The following is a 22,912-nucleotide window of genomic DNA, read 5'->3' as shown; positions in this document are numbered from 1 at the left end:
TGTGCCACGTTTACCACTTGAGTTACTTGCTCGTGTTAATGATAAGGCCCCGCTGTCACTCAGGCATGTGGCACTTCGAGGTTTCTGCACACGAGCGCCAAGCAAGCTGAGACTCTGATATGCTTCAGAAATGACTTACCTAGCCACTACAAAAATTACTTAGATTTTGTCTGAGCCCCAGCCACTTGCTATTGCTAAGTAAAGGGTTGGCTTCTGGATCAGCTGTGTGCCTTTGGGTGCCCTGACACAGACTTCAAAAGTACCCTCGATCCCACCTACCGGGACCCACAATAACAAGCTTGTTAAAGGTGTGTTGATTTCCACGCTCCAGTGTCTATTCCTCAGCACCTATGTTCATAGCAAAGCCTTTACAGATCATTAAATACAGATGGCTGTCACAAACCAGGGCCTTGTATTATTATCCCAAGAAGTGTCACTCACTCCAGGCAGGAATCTCAGACCACAGAGAGGATTCGCCAGTTCCCAAGTCCCTGGAATAAACACTCATTCCCAAAGATTGTGTGCTTCTCTTTTATCAATAAACTCAGGCTTCCCACACCACTGTCACCCTGGAAAGGAAAGCCAAGTTCTGCTGGCCCCTGCCAGTCATTTACTATTCCACCCATTGCTCAGGCTCCCCAGTTTACGTCACCATGGGTACTGACACCACTCTGTGCCCAGCTGCATGATTCCCTGCTCCCACACCTGCTCCTCGCAGCAGGAGGAAGTACAAAGACAAGGGCTGGCTGTGCACTCTCCTGCATCTGCAGCTCCCCAGCAATAGCCCACTTGTGTGCACACTGTGCTTCTTGGACTAATCAAAACACCTACTCCTAAAGGCTCCTCTCCAGAGTCTCCCCATAAGCTGCTAGTTCATTACTGAGCAGGAGGAAGGCAATTTCTTCCTCACCGCGTATGTGACCTGCTTTCTCTCCAGCAGCCTAAGCAGCAGTTTGGGCTGAGACGACTTTGCTGTTGTTCTGTGGGCAGCAATACAACGGGTAATGCGGGAATGCCAACCTATGCTGCCAGTCCTTCTTGCCAACCACAGCACAGGCAGCTATTTCATCTCCACTTCTTGCCACTCCAACATAAAAAGTACAGTTGAAGTCAAAAGAAAATGTTGCAAGTACTCTCCTTCACCTGAAGGGTCTATATTCAGTCAGCTCTGCTCATCATGCTCTGACCTTCCAGAAAAACAAGGTACAGGCAGAAAGTTCCATCTGCACGTGTGAGAGCTGTATGGGTCAAAGAGTCTCATTCCAGATGCTACCTAGACTCACTCTGATGGATCTAAAAGTCTTCCCTTTTTGCTGCCATAATTTACTGACATCAGAAAATGCCAGATTCACCACAGGAAGGCCATAAGGACTGCAGTCTGTGGTGGCGACACAGCTCCCACAGTATTTCAGTCATACTCCATTCTTCAGCAGGGCTTTCCACGTACCAGCAGAAAAGAGGAATGGGTGATGCTGTAGTCCTCATAAATACGGGAGCAGAAGATACACCCAAGGTCATTCACGCACCATTCCAGCTCCAGGCACTGAGCTGAGCTCATCTGTTATAGACATGGCCTCTTATTGCCGAGAATGTGAGGGGCTGAATTTTGGGGGGAATTCATCCTGACAGTTACTACAGCCAAGTGGGAACAACTGCAGCAAACCACACTCTATTGTCACCCATGGAAAACTTACTACTGGAGCAGGAGGAACTCAAAAAGTAGCTTGTGGCTAGCTGGCTCTCAGCAGCCTGTAACGTGGGATCTGAGCAGGTATGTCTTTCTTACCTCCCACACTTCTCTCTCCCCAAAACATACGCAGCCAGCTGCTCTCCTCCCATGGAAACCTGGTGCTTCTGGAACTAGATTAATTAGCATTGCTTTTTCATCTTCCCAGGATCAGTGAGAAACCCAGAAGAAGAGGTGTAAAACCCAGAAGCTGGAGAGCCTCTAGTGCCACAGCTGACTGCTCCAGAGTAGGACCTGGGTGAACACAAGCTTTTTCAGAACAGAAGGAAAGCTTCCTGAGGGGAAGGGGAGGATGTGGAGATGAGACAACACGCCTCAGTGCTTGACCAGCATGTTGGCAGATCCCCTGCCAGTACAAGGACTTAAAGCTTACTGCCAGCTGCACCAACCATGCAGAAACTAACATTAAATGTTACCACAGCTCAATGAGCACAGTCCTGCAGAATGTTAGCAGAGGAGGGGGCTGGATCTCAGAATAAGCAAACAGGCTTTAATGACACATTAATCTCAGGGAGAGTCCAGGATGCTTCCTAATACAGACAAGGGCCACTAAGAGCTGGGTCCTGTTAGTCCCTGTGCAAGGGAGGGAAATTTTGCTGGTGGCAGCTGCCAGTGAAGCCATGTCTACGGGATACAGACTTAGGCCACCAGGACTGAGCTGAGACAGCAGCAATGTCCCTTCTCTCTCCCCTCTTCTCCTCCTTCCCAGCACAGACCCAGAGGAGACTGGCAGAGGAGCAGCTCAGAGAGGCAGACACCACCCTTGTCTCTGTTTTCCTTCTATCACCAAAGATACAGAGATTAGCAGCCATGCGAGCTGCATGAGCTCCAGAGCTCGTGAATGGCAATCATCCAACCCAAAGGGTACCAAGGGACTGCCATCTGGCAAAGGATCAAAGCATTTCAGGCAATTTCTCCCAGTTCCTTACCACAACCCACACTTCTTAGCCAGGCATTCACAGTCTGAGATGCTCCTTGTGCTAACCGCAGGACTGAGACCTGCAGTTAAAACACAAAAACGAAGGAAACATTTGTGGCTCTGCTATTAGTTTTTCTAGCTTTCCTGGGGCAAATCCCATTACCTGCTTCTGAATTGCTCTCATATTCTGGATTCTGAGATCCCATCTTCCATCCTTTCACAACATGCTTTGTCCCAAGACTCCTAGGATCCCCCTCAACAAGCAAACACAGGGTATGCTTGCACAGACATTTGTAAACTGATTTTCAAAGGGACTCACTCCACTGCCCTATACTGAAGTGGAACTGTGTCTGGCCTTCTGAAAACCAGGCCCTGTTGGCTGAGTAAGGCAGCAAATGCTCTGCAGGCACTCCCTAAATCATCCAGAGGAATGGAAATGCAAACAGTACCAGGTTCTGCAACATAACTGAATAGATCGGAATGCAGGCAGGTGGTGTACACGCAGGAATGAATCTAGCGGCATGTGTGCCAAGATTGGGATCCAGAAGGAATGATCTCCCCCACATCACATCAGAAATACAGGCGAAATACAAGAAACAGCAAGAGGTCTGTAAAGGAAATGTCATCACAGTCTTAACTTAATCTGTCTCTGCTACTTACAGCATAGCTCTCTGTTACTGGAATCTAAATAAGGTCAAATGCTTTACTGCACCACTTACACAAAAACCTATGCTATGAACTCTGCAGTTAGTGCAAGGTAACCTTCTCCAAGGAATTGCTTCCATGTAGAAGATTTACAGGAATGAAGCTTCTCTTCTTCAGCTTAAGCAGTGCCACAGGGGATGAAACACTTACCTGCTGATGTCTTGTTTCCAGTTGTCATAGGCTGGTCTTTTATAGCTCCCTACAGTGCTGCAGCAGTTCTACCATGCTCTGTGCACAAGTGTATTTGGTCCATTTCATCTTGGCATTGGTGACAAAGAACACCACAGACTTGCTGCTCGGTTGCCCCCTTGCCTGTCTCAAAGAGCTCCACGTGAAGTGACACAGCTGACAAGCAAGGGTTAGGATTGGGAGAAAGAGAAGGGGAATGGCCTTGGAAGTAAAATTCAGTTTGGATGTGGAAAAAAAAGGCTCGAAGCACATGTATCAGATTCTGAGACACTCCATTTAAAAGCATGTCCACAGATGTGACACTCCGGTGAGTCCAAGGCACTGACAAGTGCTCAATGGGCCCTGAAGAACCACAGCTCACAATGCCTGGGCCTGGAGTTTGGAAATTGCAACTCTTGGCAGGAAGCACCAGAAGGAGAAGCTTTCTTCATTGTTCAAGATCTAGTCCAAGCTTTCCAGCAAAATAGACTTAGCTTTCCAACCAAGCTGTTGTCTATATTGTCCAGACTCACAGCCCTCAGTTTAACTGGAGCCCACTGTTTTACTGAGTTACTTTCATGCTCTTGTGGGCCTCTCCACCTTCCCATTTCAACTCAGCCATAAAAACTGGCTTGGAGATTAAACTCAGTGCATGAGTTGTTAGCTAGAGAGCAAGTGGGAGGGTGTGCGAGGGGGGTGGTGGAGGGAAAGAGGTAGCAGAGGAAATATGAAGACAGAGGATTTGGCCAGGTTTGATTTACAAGCAGGAGCCAGCGTTGCTTTGGGCTTCTCAGACATGTTTAAAATGCCCTGTTGGGCTCTAGTTCAAACCTGAGTTTGCAGCCCCATCTTCTTCAGGAATTCACTTGTCTTGTTAAGAGGAGGAATAAAGACAAACTATTTGATTCAGGGAATCAAGTGTGCTGCATGTTCAGCAGTACCCCAAGAACAGAAAGGACCAGGTGTTATTTTGTTTTTTTCCAAACTGTCTCCACAGACCTTAATACAGCACTCAAAAGCAATTCATTGTCAGCTCCTGGGTGTAAAACAGAGCCAAGAAACAAGTCAACATATAGTACATCCCCCTAGGAGCAAAGAGCACTTTGCTCTTGTGCATCAATCAGCTTCTATCAGAGACTGCACAAACCCTTTGCAAATACATATCAGGTCCAATTCTCTTACTCCTCTAGGGAAATAGGTCGGATTACATGCAAGTTTACAAATAAATTAAGCAAAGCCTAGCTCCAGCTCCGCTGGAATTCAGCTATAACTTTTGCTGACTTTAACAGAAGCTAAACACAGACCAGGCAAGTTACAACTAATATCGTTAAGTGGACCCTCGTTTTAGTTGCCATTTGGGGAGCAGCTGTGGTACCTACAACTCCAGTGAACAGTGACACAAACTGGATGCCCAGAAACTGAGGCATCCAAAACCCGGAGCTGTCTTTGCTACAACCTCCTTCCAGATTTGCTCAAAATCACAGAATTTGTGGCAGAGCAACAATAGGACCCAACTCATCCCAGTCCTCTGCTTTGATTACCAGATGCCCCACCTCCTCCCACGCTCAGTATCATAAAGTGGAAAGAACTTAATACCCAGCAGAGGCCTGTGATGCTAACACAAGGATTTTCTTCTCTGTTACTGGTCTGCAAACATACAGATCCTTTAAGAACATGGGAAGGCAGGGGGAAACAGGGCTCATGAGACATTTTTGTAAAATAGACTCTGAAAGAAACAATGTATTCAGCCAAATGATCCTGGAAATGAAAGTGCCAATTTAATGCAGGGCATTATTATCATTTATTAAATATATATCACCACATACAGATGAAGAAGCAGAGACTCTCTGACTTGCTAGCCCAACATCAGACAGCAAAGTGAGCTCAGAGTAAAACTAGAGGTCTTCTAGAACCCTGCTCTGTGTTGAAGCCAAAGAAGTTTCTTCTATACCAAAGTAAGATGGGAAGGAAAATGTGTGGCAGCATCAGACAGGATGCCCTGAAGCCCATACAAGCTTGTCCATGCAGTCATCTTAGCAGCTGGATCCTGAGCTCACACGCCCAGTAACAAATCCCAAGTGACTTCACTGACATGACTGCATTTACACAGAGCGAGCGAGATCACAGCTGTGGAATCAGGCCCCAGAAGCAATAGCATCCACACCCTGAAGTCCAGGCAGAAAATAAATGATTTTCACCTCTGACTCTCCCCCATAAGGAAGTAGAGAGTCAAGACCGGCAGCTGTTTAAGAACCAGATGACTGCCAGTATGTCTTTCACCCCCTGCAAACACATTGGCCTCTCCCTCTTCTCCACTATTTATGTAACATGAACTGCCTTCTATTCAGGAGCAGTCGTTCTCTATTAACGGAGCTTGGCAAAGATCAGGAATTAACTGTGCCAAACTTTCAAGCCTGCTGCCTTAAGGCAGATGGCAGGGAAAGTATCCCAGCCTTGTTCCCCAAACCTTCCAGCAAGCAGAGATAACTCAAAACTGGAAAAAAGGGTCAGGTATCTGTAAAGCTCTAATTTCAGTGCAGGGGACAGCCTACACCTGTGGTACCCTGCTCTGCAATGGGCACATCTGCTTCCCTACAGACCAGCAAAGCCTGTGGCACTGCCAGGATCTGCAGGCTGAGAGCAAGGGCACAGGTTTCACTGGAAATTTTATACTTCCAGGGATACAACAAGAAAGAGGAGATGCTCTGCCCCTCCAAGTCAATGATGGTACGATCATAAAAAATCAGCACTGCTTATGACTAGCACTGAACTGTACCTTTTTGGGAAAGGAAATCCCTCTGGGACAGCTGGAAGGACAGGATTCCCACAGTTACTGCAGACCTACAGCACCAAACAAGGGCTCTGGGTGCAGAGCATCCTACGCTTCCCATCAGCAGGGGATAGCTGCTCTGCCATCCCCACCACAACGGGTCTCTCAGGAGCAGTTCCAGTGCCCAGGGGTTCAATTTGCCCCCAGGAAGGCAGATCAAACTCAGCCACTGGCAGGAACAGACACAAGTGGACTCCTGAGCTGTGAAGTGCGGAGCGTCTAGTTCTGGTGAAATCCATGCGACATGCAAGTGCCTGGTTCTTGCAGCAGGACAGCATCATTCCCAGCTCTAAGCAACCAAAATTAAACCTTCATAGCTTGTTTTGCAAAACTTCTTGTGTCTGTATTTTATCCCGTTAAGGATGTGGCACTCCAGCTGTTAATCTTTTCTGATTTTTAGTACCATAAAAGCATGTCTGAATAGCAGTGCTGAGACCTCAGAAAACTTCTCTCATTGTGCTGCAGAGAACAGTTCATGACAGTATGACAGGCAAGAGGGTCATAAATAATATTCTGCTGGGTGCTAATTCAGACAGGTGTTGTAGCTCATGCCTGAAGCACGCTGCCATCAATGGGACAGCTTACAAACTCAGTTAAGCCCATGCTGAAACATATTCTGGACTAGGGTCAGTGGAAAGTATCTTGCTGACTTCACCTAGAGCTGGATTAAGCACTTCACTCTTACACTGTCTCCTCCATGTTAATGAATTATTCATTAAGGGCCAGACACCGCAATCCATACTCACACTGTGCTTAACCTGTCCTTTAAATTGACTTGCATTAGTCTCAGTCACAAGCACCACAGCACCTTACTCTTTAAACAGTCTCGCTGAATGCAGCGGAGCTATTCATGACATAAGGTACTCCTCTGCAAGAGGAAAGGCGGCAGGACCCAGCCATTAGTAAAGACATCAGTAAGGCTAGACCTCAGAGAAAATTCACCCTGGTAAAGCTGCATCAAGATGAATGAACTCAAGTAAATCTGCGTGAAATCAATCATTTAAAGAGATAGCCTGTTCTGTGGTATCACAGGGGAGGCATAAGGGAGTGCTAGAAACTAATATTTCATCGTTCAACTTCATCACAAGGTCTGGAAACACATTCCCCTGCCTCTGGCCACACATTCAGAGCCGAACGGCAGCCTGCACACACACCTCGTGAGGACTGTTTTATCTCTCTGTACAGAGAGAAACCGGGAGGTGTGTGGGAAGGAGGAAGGCAGATGACATGTTCCACTCCCCCTGACCGGCACAAAAGGAACAAAAAGTAAACGGGACTGCTTGTCACCAAGGAGGTAACAAGTACCCACACATACCAGTAACTCCTTCCTCTGCCAACCTGGCAACTTCCAGTAACCAAGCTTCTCAGACCACATTGCTGGCTCTGATCCTGAAATCCCCTGAGGCTACTTAAGCAGCAGATAAACTCACATCACAGGCGAGCTGATTACTGAGTACCTTTCACCACTGAGCCCAAATCTATAGTCTGATAGTTTTAAACAAACAACCGATAAAAAAATAAGCAAATCAAGTAAGTGAAAGGAGAAATCTTGTGCACCACATGGAGAAACATAACAGGGTTTGATTTTTTTTTTTTAGAATGAATTAATCTGTTCAGCTCTCATTTATGTCAGTGCTTGATAAGATTAGAGGATTAAACCAACTGTATGCTAAATGCTTCGTGCTAAAGAAAGCTTTGCCAGGATTTACTGCATGTTGGCATGCACAGAGACCATGGCAGCATCACCCAGAGACCCTGGGACTCACAGTAGGACCTGTTCAAACTTCAGAAATAAAAATCACAGCTTATCAAGATTTTTCACATGCCGTCAGGGTATGAACTCCTATCCCTCTCCAGTTCCAGTCAAGCTTACTTATTAAGTACTTGCACCCGACAGGCAAGTCTCTGTATAAGCAGCACTTATCTCAGAGCACTGGCATCACAAGAGGATTTCAGATGTGCTGTGGTTTTTCGGATGTGAAATGTTAACGCCGTATCCATACCCTCCCCCAGTGCCATACCGAAACGCACACATCCTATCACTCTCATGCTACACAGTTACATACACACACATTGCAGCTACCCCCATGAACTCGTGCACAATACAGCTTGTTAAAAACAATTCTCATTGACTGTTCAGAAATGACAGATACACAAGTGATCAAAGTTCTCCTGTAACATACCCACTTTTTCTATTGGCCTGACAAAGGCATTTGTGATGTTTAATTCATTAATGCTGAAAAAGTACAAGATCTTGGAAGGCATGGCCAAGGACATACTAGGTATTGAGAGAATTTTTAGCACCTGGCAAAGGCATTGTCCCCAAACACCTGAAAACTAACAGATATCACCAGTGTGAAATCCCTCATTTCTGTGTCCCCAAATTACACAGAGCCAGTCAGATATTGTCACCCTGACTCCCCATAACAGTGCCTTACTCCACTGTTGTAAAGAGACAGTACACATAACAGAGGTATTTGTCAACATAGCCAAGAACGTTAGAATATAACCAGTGAGGTAAATATAGACAGAACATCAGTGACTTCAGGTGCGGTGGTTTTTTTCACCTCTGAGGATGAATTTGGCCCTGTGCGCTGCAGAAACCAAATCACAATCTTTACCACAGTGGGTGTTTGGAACAACGCTGGTGCTACTTCCCAAATGCCAGTCTGGTTCTCACACATTACACTGTTACACACTGCTCCGGGCCATTTGCCCCTTAGCTTTTCCCTGTGTGTGTCTAGCACATTGCAAGTGCTGATAGCTAGATTCCCCTTGATTCATTCTTCTATTACACCAGCATCCTCCCTCTGTAGTGGAGTATTTTCCCCACAGGAGTACAGCAGGTATTCACAGGGGCAGCAGAAGGAAAGGAGGAGTGGATCATTTATCATATTAAGCACTTCCATTCCTTCTTTATTGTCTTTTTCACTAGCTCAGGTCTGTTTTATTCTAGGCTTAAGGAATCAAACCACAAGGCTCCAAAGGGGTAAAGAAATTGGCTTGATGAGTCTAACCTCTGAAGATGCATTCAGTGTGATAAAAGAAGTGTAGCTATCGAAAAATCTCCCTTCAATACAGTTATTGTGTTGCTAGGTTTCCATCTAGACACACAGCCCAAAAGAGCAATCAAAGGAAGCTGATGCTGTGGATAACATCTTTATCAACACTTCACAAGGCTGTCGAGGAAGAAGAGGGAAAAACATTGTCCCCGAGTGAAGTTCTACTGTGAGAATAGAAAGCTAGTTTCAAAAGCTCACCCAAATTTTCCAGGGAAAATTGTTTTAAAATTTTGAGCTTTTAGGGTAGCAGATTTTATGTGTATCAGCATGTGGCTTTGTGAGCAAGAAGTCTGTGTGTTTATTCTGTCATTTGAATTGTAAAAGTACTTCTCTTCCAACACAGAAGTCCTCATCCCACTTAACCTGAGTCACGTCTTGCCACCGCAGAAGAGGGCATGCATCAGCCTTGTTTTAAAGGAACTTCTTTGCTTGCATATTACATTAAACCCTAACAGACTCAGCACAGCTGTCAAAATACTATCCTAATAATTGCATAAGCTAAGGTTGCTAACCAGCACGCTGCTGTGCCTGTGCACAGAACTAAAGTGCAAGCGACACAGGATGCAGCAGCAAGGCAGATGCAAGCTCCTACAGTGACCTGCCACCTTCATCTTCCTCCCTCTGTCCTGCAGGTTTTGTACTCAGCTCCCCGCAGCTCCAACCCTTCTCAAGTGCTTTCAAATACCCGGGCAGTGGTAACTAGCCTCACTCTTTTGGTTTGGTCATCGCATCACCAAACAGAAAGAACAGGAAAGGGTTAATTTTCTCCCGGGCACAGGCTGTTTTGCTGGCATGTATTTGGAGACCACCTGGAATAGTAAGGGCCCAGGACTGGGCTGCAACTGGGATTGTTGCTAAGCAATATAATGCCCTCACTAACTGACCCGGGGTTTTCAGGCAGGAAAAGTCAATTTCTACACAAGTCAGTATAAGACAGGAAGGTTACCTTACACACGTCAGGTACACGATTCTCTTTACATCTTCTAGACAAACACCTGACACCAGCTGCTGTCAGAGATGAGGATCCTGCCCGGCTGGACTTGCTACCATCCCCGAGCAGGGAGAATGCCTCTGCTGGTTCTGCTCCTCCTCGGGGACCCAGGCCAACCCTCCGCGAAGCCGGGCACACAAAGCCGCTCAGTTCTGGTGCCCAACTTTTCCCTCAGGAGAGCAGCCCCGCTGCAGGCACAGCTCAATCAGCTCATTATAGAGGCAGCCTCCCCGGGAAACGCTCTCCTCTGTGCATATTCATGAACTCTCCAGAGCTTCCAGGGAGAGTTGGCTAAACACACAACTGAGGGATTTATCTGTTGTATTCACAGAAAAAACCCACAAACCCCAAAAAGGGGGGAGGGGGAGGGGGGAGTAGGAGGGGTGGAAGGCTTAAAAAAAAAAAAAAAGTAAACTGAGGCGCGGGGGAAGGGGAGCGCTCGCAAGCCGTGCTCTCCTCTAACCAGCGCCTGCCACAGCGGGACCCAGGACCCCGACCTCCCCCCAGGCCGCCTCCACGGGCAGAGCCGAGCACCCGGGGGGCAGCGAGCAGCCGGTACAACGGGAGACGGCTGTGCCCCACGGCCCGTTCCCCCGCCCCCGTTCCCGGTGCCCTCCACGGAGCGGAGCGCAGCACTCACCTCCGCCCGGGCGGGCGGCAGCAGCCGAGGGCTCGCAGCGATGCCGGGGCAGAGCCCAGTACGGCGGGGCCGGGTGCCCGCCCCGCAGCGCCGCCTGCCCCCGCCCAGCAGCGGCGCGCACTGCTCCCGCTCCCCGCTCCCCGCCGCTTTTCAATGCCGCTCCGCCGTGCGCCGCGGCCCGCTACCGGCACGGCCCCCGGGGGCGGAGGGGCGGGCGGCCGCCAGCCCCCGCCGCTGCGGAGCTCCGGGCGCGGCCGCTGCCCGCTGCCCGCTGCCGCCCCTCCGGGCTGCGGGCGGCGCTGCGGCCGCGCCGCAAACCCTGCCCCGTGCGCGGCCCCCGCCCGCGCCGCCTCCCGGAGTGGCGGGGGCAGCCCCGCAAGCCCCGGAGCCCCCGCCGAGGCTCAGGGTGCGGCTGGGCCCCTCAGGGCTGCGGGGCCGCCCTGCCTACCCCCCGAGGGAGCCTGCTGCGGGGCAGGGGCTGGGAATCCGGCCCTGCCACCACCCCGGTACCGGGCGGATCCCGGAGCGGACGCTGCCGGAGACCTTTGCGGCGGCTGGGCAGTGCTGCGGGCCCACCCCGCGTGAAGAGCCAGGCTCTGGGGAAGACTCACCCGGTTTGCTTGCTGATACTCTCACCGCTAGATGAATGCTCCATACAGGAGACATCTATACGCGTTCAGTGACAGAGGTATGCAGCAACAACCCCCGAAATAAGCAGGAGTCATTCAGTGGGAGGTGGCGAGGCTATTATCGAGGGCGGTAGAGAAAATCTTTTTTTATATTCGTGCTGGCCCCTTATGCTGCTAGGCATTCTGCACAGCTGGTCGTCTGACTTCACCACGGACCCTTGCCTTGGCTTTCAGGAGTTGAAAAAGTCCTGAACATGATAAAGACACCCCTGAGTACAGGGGCTTTGCTTAGTGTTGACAGGAGGGCTCTAATGACTGCTGGATACATGCAGAGGCCTTGCATTTATTTGTTGTGCGCTCTGCTGTGACTCACTCCGGTTTTGGAGGCATCCCCCTGTCCTTGGCCTGTTTACTGGGGTGACCTGTTACTACAATGTGAACTCCTGCAAGAGCGGGATTAGGTCAGTAAATTGCTGAACAACTACCTGACAGGAATGGCTTTTAATCAGGCTACAACACAGAGGTGACCTAAGCATAGTTTTCCCAATATTCTTGTTTCTTGGAGTGTTCATAGTACCTAGGAAAAATATCCTCTACCCCAGCTTTTAAATAGATTTGTCAAGTCAGTAACAGAGAGCAGTATAGTAAAGCAGGCCCATCACCTGAGTCTGTCTCCAGGCAGGCGGCTGTGTCAGAGGCATTGCACTCTTTCTGATGCATCACCCAAAGTGAATCGGAAGCCAGGTAGACAAAGCCAGACCATCATCTTCCTTGTGGGGCTCCAAGGAATGCAAATTTAATGAGGTTCCTGAAGTAAAATTGCATTCCACCAGCTTTGCGCATTTCTGCCAGTGATGGAGGTTTCTGCAGAGAAGGTGATGGTGAAGGGTTAGCAATTTTGTTGAAAACTGCAAGTGTACAGTAAAGTGAAAAATCGCTTTTTCTAACTTTGCCAGTGATGCAAGCGGAGCCCACGCTGACGTGAGGGACAGCACTCGATCAATCACACCGCCCAGCCCAGCAAACTACAGGGAGTTAGCAGTCAGCGCTGCGGACGAGCACTCAGACAACAACACGGTTCTCCTCGGCAGCGTTTCCGACAGCCCTCCAGGCACAGACAGGCACACGCGTGTGAGCCCACCGTGGGACTCCTGCTCCCCTCTTCGCGTAAGCATGCAGCGCACCGAGTCCAGCAGTGCACACACCAGCAAACGGACACAAAGTGATGCTGACACACCTGCTCACCGTACCCATCTCTTCCCCGCATGCAGAAGTACATCAACTTGACAGCTTTAGCTTTTAAAACTTGTACATGGTTTTCTGACAGTGTGAACACACGACACCTTCCTTCACCACACACACGCCACAGAGCTACGCTAGCCCTTAGCTGAACTAGAAGTTTCTCTTGCTATGTTAGCACCTACAGTATCTACATGAAGAATATGCCTTTCCCTGTCAATCCAGAGACACTCAGACTGCCACATTCATCTGTTCAATAACACTTCATGAACACACAGGGGTCTGCACAGCACTCAAAAAGCCCCATAATGGAATACTCACCTGGACGGGAAGGGGTGGCTGGTGAGCAGGCTGATGGTCCTGCTCTATGGCAACTTCTTCAATCTCTTTCATTCTGCATTGGATAGAAATAAAACATTTCAAATATTTGGGGATGGGAGGGGCAGGATGACGCATAGTGGAAACCTTCATACCTGGCTTAATATTTCCTTCCACGCCCCTCTGTGCTCAGAGAGCATCAGCCTCTGACTGCTATCATTTCCCTCCCTCAGGTGTCACCAAAGTGTTCAACCAAATGGTATATGTTGCCAAAATGAATAAATAACTCATTACTAGTTTAAATCAGCAACGCTGAACATGTTTTACTCAGATGCAGGTTATAACTGTCTACATGAGCAGCAATATCCATGCACATAAACACAAACTGCATCAAGCTGTACCTCCATTACTCACACATACCCGTACACAAAGGTTTCAGTGCTTTACTGCAGACTCCACTAACAATGCAAATGCATCTACAAAGAATTAGCATTATTTGTGGCTTTTACTAACCCCACATGTGCACACAGACTGATGTGCTGTGCACTGCTGTTGTCCTCACTAACCACGCAGGTACAAAAACACACGCGTGACACCAAGAGACATTAGCGCTGTACTGCAGTCGTCGTTAGTAAGCTGTGTATTCACAAATGCCTGTCCACATGCACAGAGGCACAGAGTCACAGGCAGGCAGGAAAAGGATTGCTACTGCACCTAAAGCCAGTCCTGGCTAAAGGATGCCTTTTGGAGTTGGGAAGCTGAAGGAAAACACCTTCCCCTTTATTCATGCTCTCTAACCTTCTCACAGCCTCAGCACCACTGCCTTCCACACCAAAATCAGGCACCGTCGGCCATTCTGCATGCTTATATTTATGGCCCCTCTTTGAAATTCTGACTGCTCATCTATGCAGAATAAAACCACCCAAGCAATCTTTCCTGTTCAGGTGCTCATTACCAAAGTGTTAAATAATGCCAGGCAGGCTCTCTTAGGCCTTGTAAATTTTATCTGGGGGACTTTCAGCTTCCACAAGGTCTATTACTGCCTGATTGCCTGAAAGGCTTTCAAGTTTGCACCAGACAGCAAGCCACACAGCAGAGAGGGCTGGGTAACAACTGAGCGCTGAACTTCTATTAAACACCATTGCTGGCTTGGGAGCCAGGCTGGGGAAGGTGAAATGCATACAGGTGAGTGCACACGCACAAGTGCTTGCAGAGTCTGCCAGCAGGCCCCTGGGGAATACACGAGGCTACCAGTGTTGGAGTAAACGAATGCGTGTGCTTGGCGGTTAGAGAGAAGCATCTGGATCGCAGGGTGACACTGTGCATGAGTGAGTGCAAGGTTGTGGGCACGTGAATAAGGAGTGGGCTTATGCCTGTGGGCCTCATCTCAGCTGCACAAACGTCACTGCAGAGTAAGGTCTTAGGAGTCGGTGGGTTTTATTGCAGCACAGCTGAGAACAGAATCAGGCTCTGTGAGTCCAGACCTTTCCTATTGAGCAGCTTTCTCCAAGTGCTTGCTGCTAGCCAGGGCTCAAAGCAAGGCTGTTTGAATACACCAGCAAGCTTAATAAAGTGGAGAGAAAATAATGGAGAAACCCAGGAAGACAGGGCAATAGCCCCCAAAGCCAGAGTGTTTCTGTTTCATCAGCTGCCAGCTAAGTGTCCCAGGAGAATCTGCAGCTACATCCAACACCCCTCAGCTCCTGGGGGCAATCCCTAAAGGATACCAAGCCGCAGATAAAGCATATTCTCAGAAGAAAAGAATGGGGAAGGGGGACAAAATGCTCTGTTTAGAAACATCCCTCAGCCTTTTTGAAGTTGTGCTCTGTATTTCCTAGTGTCTTCCTGTCAGAGAACTCAGAACTTTCCGTCGTCGTCTTTCCTAACCTGAACATCCTGCTTGACAGAACATCAAGCAAAGGGATCTTTCCTGTCCACAAAACTAACAAAGCCACATCACAAGCTATTTCTATGTGCCTTGTATTTATAAACCTCAGCCCCGACCTGATCAAGCAAAACAGCTTCTACCTACCACTCACTCAGGCTTGAATTCAAACTGCCAGCCTATTATTTCTTACTCAGGCAACACTAGTACTCAAAAATTATGTTAAACATTTCCCAGATGCAGAAACAATCCCTTCCCCGAAGAGCACAGAGGTGAAGGCACCCAGCCAGCCAGCCCCCTCTTTTATTTGATAACATTTCTCATATATTTCACGAGAGCCAGATGGCACCATCTGAACAGCAGTGAGGCTGGAAGCCTTCAGCCACACCAGCGCAAGGGGAGCGTGGCCCAGCACCGCACACGGTGGCTCAGTGCCGGAGCCGGCGCTGGCCCGGGCAGGGTGCAGCTGTGGGCTCACGCAGGTGGCCTCCACTCGGGCACAGTGGCAAGGGGCAGCATGGGACTGGGAGGATTTTTTGTGTTCAAGCAACAGTGTAAATTTGCACGTGGAAACCTAAGTTGCCACTGCTGACAAGTACAGTCCTACACTTGTGAGGACAGGGAGAGTTTCCTGGCCCATCTGCAGACTGCATGAGAAAAAAAAACAGATGTAGAGAGACTGTGTATTCTAAACCCCCGCTGCATGTAGGGCCTTTTCCTTGCAATTAAGTGAAGCTAATGGTTTTATGGAAGTTGTTTGTTCAAAAGGCCTTCACTGCTCTGTTTAATGGAGTTTCACCAACATTCCCCAAAGGCTTCCAGACTGCATTAGTATCCCACAGCTCACATCCCAACCAAACAAGCCGCCTCAGCCTGATGTCTCTAGCCAGCATGTATGGAGTGCAGGAGTGTCAGGGCTGCCATGCCTCCTGTGCTTGCATTCCCACTGAAGTCCTGAAGCCCCAGGATGTCATGAATATTCATAACATAAACATTAGCAGTAAGTATTGTGCAATTTGGACAAAAATATATTTTAGGCAACAGAACTGGGAGAGAACAACTGAGAGAGAATCTTGACTCCTGAGCTCCGAGAACTACTGAATAGCATTTTCCTGAGCTGTAACTGGTGGTTTTAAAATGCAAATCAGTCCTGGGTTTTTGAGAGACGTTGTAAAAAAAAAAGAAAGACCCATGCAGCAAAGCTTTATTGTATTGTAATGAATGCGGGATTTGCAGAGCTGCTTCGTGCCAGTGAATGCACAGTGGATGCAGGCCAGGGACTCAAGAAGCCCTGAGGCTTGTCCCCAGCTAGCTCTGCCACTGACTCACTATGTGACCTTGAACACGACCTCCTTTCCTCTATGTCAGGGTTCTCATCAGAGGACACAGGGAACCGGAGAGAGATGAGGCCGTTTCTATGCCGCCTGGGGAGGTTATACATCATAGACCACTCTGAGGTGGAAGTCAGCAGAAGCAATGTAGCAGCTGTTCCCCTGCAGGGACTGATGAACTGGGAGAGTGTTGCCCTGTTCTTAACGGTCTTCCTCTGGCAGATACTGCTCCTCCTTTTCCTATTCCTGTTCCTGTTCCTGTTCCTATTCCTATTCCTATTCCTATTCCTATTCCTATTCCTATTCCATGCTTCATCTTTGGCCCTTGTTGTCTCCCTTGTGTTTTTCTATAGAGCTGATTCTCTCCCTGAGCTCCAGAGTCCGTAGAAAGCCTCCTGCAATTGCTCAACTCTTCTTTTTCATGTCTGCTCTAGTTAAAGAGCTGTCCCTAAACTGACTCTACCACACAGATCATGGTAGGAGTTGAACACAGAAGGGGAGACATAAGTGAACTTCTGCTATAGAGAGATTTTCTTCAAAATATCCATGATGTAAACACAAACAGTAATCTATAAAGAGGCGGGATGGTCTAAGGCACATCGCAGTCCAGAGGACCCCTCTATTCCTCTCTTCCTGGACCCCCAGGATCCACTGTGGGATCTTGAAAAAGTCACTCTGGTTACCTCTGCCTTGGCTTTCCTCTACTGGTTATCTGTGCCTTGGCTCTCCTCTAGCCTTCTGCTCCCTGCGGTACAGCCTGGTGGTGGGAGGGGTTTGGGGTGCCATTTATTTGTCCACTGTCTTCTTATCAGCTGCCTTCATGACACTCAGACCCAAGTGTTAGTGAACCTGGAAGGGTAAATTAGTGATTTCCAAACCTGTCCCTTCAAAGCTGTACTCTGCCACCCACAGCCTACGCATACCTCCTCCCACCGCATCCAGCAATGCTCTCTCCCATGTACAGCACCGAAGGAAGGCTGCTGAATCTCGCATATAGAAACTAAGTTCTCTCCACAAGGTCACTTCAAAGAGGCCAAAAATCACAGTCAGCTGGCGCTAGCCTTCACTTATTACTCACCAGAGAGAATATTAACTGGTAAAGCAGAGGCAAAGAGTGCCATATTCCATTAGCAGCCCCCTGAGTCACCCTGACACCATGGAGGGTGAGCTGTTAACTGAGCTCGTCGACCATATTTTCACTGACAGAAATGCCCTAGCAGCTGCCTGACCTTCATGTAGCAGAAGTCTCAGGTCCTCCCAGCTGCTGTGTGTCACAGACAGAACTCGCTCAGAGCCTTCTGTGTCCTGATGCATTTCAGAAATTATCTCTCTGATGAAGGCAAGATCCCAAAGGAGAGGAATACGTCACAAGGAGAAGCAGTCACACTGGGGAAAAATCAGGGCATTCCAATAATAAAAAGCCAAGACATTAAAAACCAGATGCCAAAAGGTAGGTTTTCAAATCCATGTTTAAACCCCTAAGCATCAGACCTGAAGCTGCCATTACCTGTAACAGAATCTGTGATTGCTCAAAGCTTTTCAAACCTGGCCATTTGTTTCCAAATACATAAATAGGAATAAAGAGCTTTTCAAAAAATGCTCTGCTGTACCAGTAGAAAATTTCAGCTCTTCACTGGAAACACAAATCTTAAAGAGGCACTATCTGGAACCAAAATATATTCATTTAAGCTGAAATATTTTGGGGTTTGGATATTCCTTTCTGAAGTAATAAAAATAAAATATGCTTAAGCAAAGCATCCTTTCTCACTCCTTCCTCACCAACTATGCAGTGGGGACACTCAGAAGGTTTTGCATATTGGCAGTGGCCCTATAAAAGTGCTTCTGACAATCGGGTGGGAGAAATGCCTGCTCCAGGAAGCCATAACAGAATAAAAATCATAAAAAAAGGAGGAGGACAAGAAATCAAACTAAACCATTCACATGCTGAATCAAGGGTGCATACCCATTACCACTTTGGAAACAACACCAAATGTTACCAATCTCTTCAACTACCGGAGAACCAGGAGAGCTTGCAGAAATGATTATGGGTCAGAAAATTACCAGAAAGCAAAAAATTCCTGTAAAACAGAAAATTCATAGGAAGGTTCTAGGTCAGAAATTCCTAGCAAGCAAAAGGATTTGTCAAAATCAAACCTTCCTCTCCTGGTGTAAATCACCGTGAACAATATGTGGGAAGTGTTCCCATGTGCATGTAACAAACGCAGGGCACGTTCTGGCTTAAATGATTAATGCAAAAGAAGATATCATTCAAATTCCACACATTTATATCAGGTATTTTTCCTGTTAATGTTACCACTGTGGAAAAAAATTAAGTGTGGAGGGAAAACATGGACCAAATTCATAGCTGATATAAATCAATTCTGTTCCATTTTGACCTCAGAAAGGTTGGCCAGTTCCTAGCAATGGAGCATATGACTCATTACCTATCTATTCAGACATCCAATAGTAGGGAGTTCTATATGGTATCCGCTTGGCAAATAACTCTTTTGTCCCTCCTCTAAAATAGCAGAGTTATCTCAGCAACCGCTATTTATATATTGGGAAACTAAGCAGCTAAGTGTTCCTTTCATCTCTGGGTCTTTCCACCTAGCCAAGAAAAGCATCCTGCCTTAGATGATGAAACAGAATAAAAACTTGTGCTGTTTTCAAACCCTGAGCAAACAGGGAGCACAACTGAAACCCTCCACCTGTGCTCAGTGAAGCTTTGTATTTTGCTTTGTGCAGACACTTCCATTTAGACATCAGCCTACTTGCACTGCTGATGTGGGAGAAAGGCTGTTCCACCCCATGGGTGAGGAAGCCAATGACTGGTCTGATTCTCTCTGAGAGAGCAAGAAAAGGGGCCATGTGTGTGTCTGAGCATGGCAGCCCAGGCAGACAGAAGATGTGGATTGCCTTTTGCCAAAGAGGGTGGCTTCGGGCTCTGACAGGCCAGCTCTGCCTGTTGTGGTGGCTCCAGATCATTCATCAGAGCACAGAACCATAGCCAAGGCAGTGTGGGGCCATAGCCAGCTGTGCTGCCTCCAGTGTGGAACTGGTGACCTCCAGACGAGGCTGTAGCTGGGAACTAGAACCATTGCTGCAAAAAGAGCCCCTGGTCAATGGAGAAAAATGTCCTTTGGGATATCTTTTGTAGTTGCTTTTGGTAGCATCCCCCTACTTACCAACACGGTGTTATTAGCAGAAAGATAAAGTGAGAAGTATAAACAGGGAACCAGACAGACAAAACATGGCTATAGGAAAAATCTAAACTGTACATAAACCCAGACTGGCAGATTGATAAAATATTCTTAGGCAAGAAACAGACAGCATGAAAGACAGGAAGATGGAGAGAGAGATTTGGAACTGAACTTAATACTTCTGTGATTTATTTGCATTAAGCTCAGGCAGTGTATGTGGCTTGGGTTTTACTTGTTTATTTTGCTGCCCAGACTGCCTCAGGTGCTGGCAGAGAATGGTTTTGTTGAAGCTGCAGTCCATGGGATGTTTTGGAAATTCGTTGTCCCTGGGGAAAAATGAAGAGAGTTTCATAAAATGCTGGAAAAGTTTTGCAAGTTCTGAAACTCAAAAGGTAAAGAGTTACATGTGAAGTAATCTGGATCCCCTCCGTATAGTGAAATCCCGGCTTTGTCTCCTCAGAGCCAGAAGACCAGAAAATATCAGCAGCTTTCCTACTGTGCTTTGCATAAGGACATTCTACAAATTATGGAAATTTTGTCCATCCAGCCATCCTACAACAGATGGCAAAGCAGTGAGAATGGCCAGAGCTGGTGGGTGGCATGGATGTGTTTACTTTAATAAGGCCCACAGATTAAAGTTTCACCAGTGCCCATCAGCAGTCTGTTACACTCATTCATTTATAATGATTTCCCATTTTTCCCTGCAGTTATATTTTAGAATTGTAGCTATTTGGATCTCTATAACCATCCTAAGTAGCTTACATGTCCCTGCCCCAAAACAGGGCATCCAGGATCCCTCCCAGGATCCGCCTTGTAATCCAAGTGCTGGCATCAGTCTGTGGGACACTGAGCGCCCTTCAGCCCACAGATAGGACTGCGGTCTTGCAGAACCTCTTCTGCTATGGTCAGGCTATCCAAAAGAGCAGGAAGGAAAGTGAAAAAGCAGGGTAATATTTGGATACAGGAAGGAGAACAGACAAAAGAGAAAAAGAGTGAAGGAGACAGGTGAGGGGATTAGAAATGGTACAACAGAGGAGGAAAACTACAGCATAAGACTGGTACCTATAATTGCTGCTACAGAATTTGTGCAAGATGGATAGAAAAGTTTCAGAGGAGGAACTTATGTCTAGCATAAACTCCATGAAAAGTTTTAATAGTAAGAAAAAGGAGAAGTTAAAATAGGAACAGGAGACAGAAAGTCACTGAAGTTGTGCAGCTAAACCCCCAGCAAGGCCAAACGCATGAATGCTGGAGAAAGGGGAAGGGAGAGGTAGCTAATGGAGGAGCTTATTGGAACGTCATAAAAAAATCAGTTGCTTCCAGCTATAATGTGCTCCATGCTGCCTGCAAAATCTCGGCTTGGAGCACCATCCATTTCCTGGGCGCTCAAGCACCAGGGAGCTGCACTCTCTCAGGTGCTGTCTGCTTTTGATAAATGCTGCTGTGACAGGTACATTAAACCCAGCAAAAGTGAGCTTTATTAGGCTCTGAAAACCACGGTCCACCACTGCTCAGACTACTTTTAAAACAGTCTGGCTTGAGAGCGATACCAGCTTTCCCCAGGGCATGCAGAGAGGCACTGCTTATGCTAGCATGAGTCCTCCCACATACACTGTCCACATCTGTTCCAGGCCCTGCAACAGAGAGCAAACTGGGGAGCTGACACATCCCCTTCCTACAGCTATTAGTGTTTCCTCTCAAGGAGACTTGGTTTTAGCGGCAGGTTATCATGAAAGCCTCAAGTGGGCTTTAGGAAGTCGCATGCCACCACTAGTCATCCACTTTGCAGGAGATCCCTGTGGGTGGGACACAATGGAATCTAATGATGTTTTTGACTTACGGGATTCCGATCATCACAAGAAGGGTCTATGTGTAAGCCGGGTCACAGGACAAGGATGTGGTTTGATCTGTTTTGTACTTTACTAAACCCACAGACTCATTATTCAGCTCCTGTTTCCAGGGAGGAGCAAGAGGGCGAGAGCTCTCCCTCACTGTGACTCCAGAACTCGGCCAAAGGCTGATGGACAGACTGAGTGTCACTGTCTCCTGCTGTGGCTGTTATTTACGATGACTCTTCATTGCTGTTTGAGCCAAGAATGGTACCAGCCCAGTTGTGACCTTCTCCGCCCCTGAGCCTGGATCCCTAAACGCTTCCTATCTCCAAGCAGCTTTTGCAGAGAATCTCAGTCTCTGCTCCTGTAATGAGCTGCTCAGCACGATATGGAATTAGTAGAATCGAAGTTATTAATTGTCTACAACAATTAGCCAGGACGCCTGGGCCTTCAGGCACCTTGGTTACGTGTGGGAGCCAATTACAGTCTCATACATATTCATGCCACTTCATCCACACACTGTGAGAGCTGCTTCCTCAGCTCTCTCCCCATCTCCTTTACTCCAACTCGCATCCAGCCCACCCTGAGCCAGGAAGGAGAAGTACTTTCCTTTCCTTTCACGTGTCACTGAAATCAAATATTTGCTCTGGCCATAATTGATATAATGGAAATGCAGAACTAGCACACTGACAGGCAAGAACAGAAGTGACCTGGTCAGACCTCACTCATGCCTTACAAGGGGAGATGGAGAGATCTTGCTGGACCCCTCTCCCTGCAGTCACCTGCTCTATCAACATACCACAACACATCATCCAGCCGAGCTTGATGAGAGATATTTCTCATAGTCATCAACCGCCTCAACTCCATCTCAGACCATAACTGCCAGCTGTCCTGGCGTAGATCAGTGTCGTCAGTGCATTTCCAGAGAATCTGATGGATTTAGACTGGTTTATACTCACTGAGGATCTTGACAGCAAGTGCTGAGTGAGACACTGGGCTGCACATGTCTGATTCCCATGGGTATGCTAATCTTTCACTGCTTCCCAAGGTTTCTCTGAGGTTACATCTATAAATATCCACATTCTGTGCTCCTAGGAAAACAGTGACCCTGTGAATACATCACTGAAACTATGCTTGACCCCAGCAGGAGCTGGAGCTGGTCCTGAAGTGAGTGCATGGGGCTGCAAGTGAGCTCCATGGGAGCCTTCTCAGTGCCTTCACCACAGCGGGGTCAGAGCCCAACCGAGAAGGGACACGTGTGTCTTGAGAATCCATTGATCCACCAGACTGCCCATTTAATATCTCTCTCACAGCAGCTATCCAGGAGCTAAAATGTTAAATCCATAACCCGCTCTCTAGATTTATTGTCCTAAAGGCCGTTATGACTTTTGTGAGCTCTGGAGTGCAAAATAATAT

General features: G+C 47.8%; 1 protein-coding gene and 1 long non-coding RNA gene across 8 annotated transcripts in view; one reads left to right on the top strand and one right to left on the bottom strand.

Moving 5' to 3' along the window:
- DISP3 (dispatched RND transporter family member 3) overlaps positions 1–12,529 on the bottom strand; it is a 53,087-nt gene extending 40,558 nt beyond the window's left edge. For 3 of the 7 annotated variants that reach the window (XM_075437202.1, XM_075437203.1, XM_009938163.2), the window contains exon 1: positions 12,354–12,528. In XM_075437202.1, the coding sequence (XP_075293317.1) occupies positions 12,354–12,392 (39 nt within the window). In that variant the 5' untranslated portion in view covers positions 12,393–12,528. Of the gene's footprint in view, positions 1–10,377; positions 10,479–11,062; positions 11,161–12,353 lie in introns of those variants that run through there. The other 4 variants (XM_075437209.1, XM_009938170.2, XM_075437205.1 and 1 more) reach the window with 4 other exon arrangements.
- On the top strand, positions 11,382–14,180 carry LOC142363341 (uncharacterized). Its single transcript, XR_012765674.1, has 2 exons — positions 11,382–11,750; positions 12,648–14,180. It is a non-coding gene; the product is annotated as an uncharacterized LOC142363341 (long non-coding RNA).
- The last annotated feature ends 8,732 nt before the right edge of the window (positions 14,181–22,912 follow it).

This window comes from Opisthocomus hoazin, chromosome 16, assembly GCF_030867145.1.
Source record: "Opisthocomus hoazin isolate bOpiHoa1 chromosome 16, bOpiHoa1.hap1, whole genome shotgun sequence".
Classification (NCBI taxonomy): domain Eukaryota; kingdom Metazoa; phylum Chordata; class Aves; order Opisthocomiformes; family Opisthocomidae; genus Opisthocomus; species Opisthocomus hoazin.
This window is presented reverse-complemented; position numbering and strand designations above follow the sequence as displayed.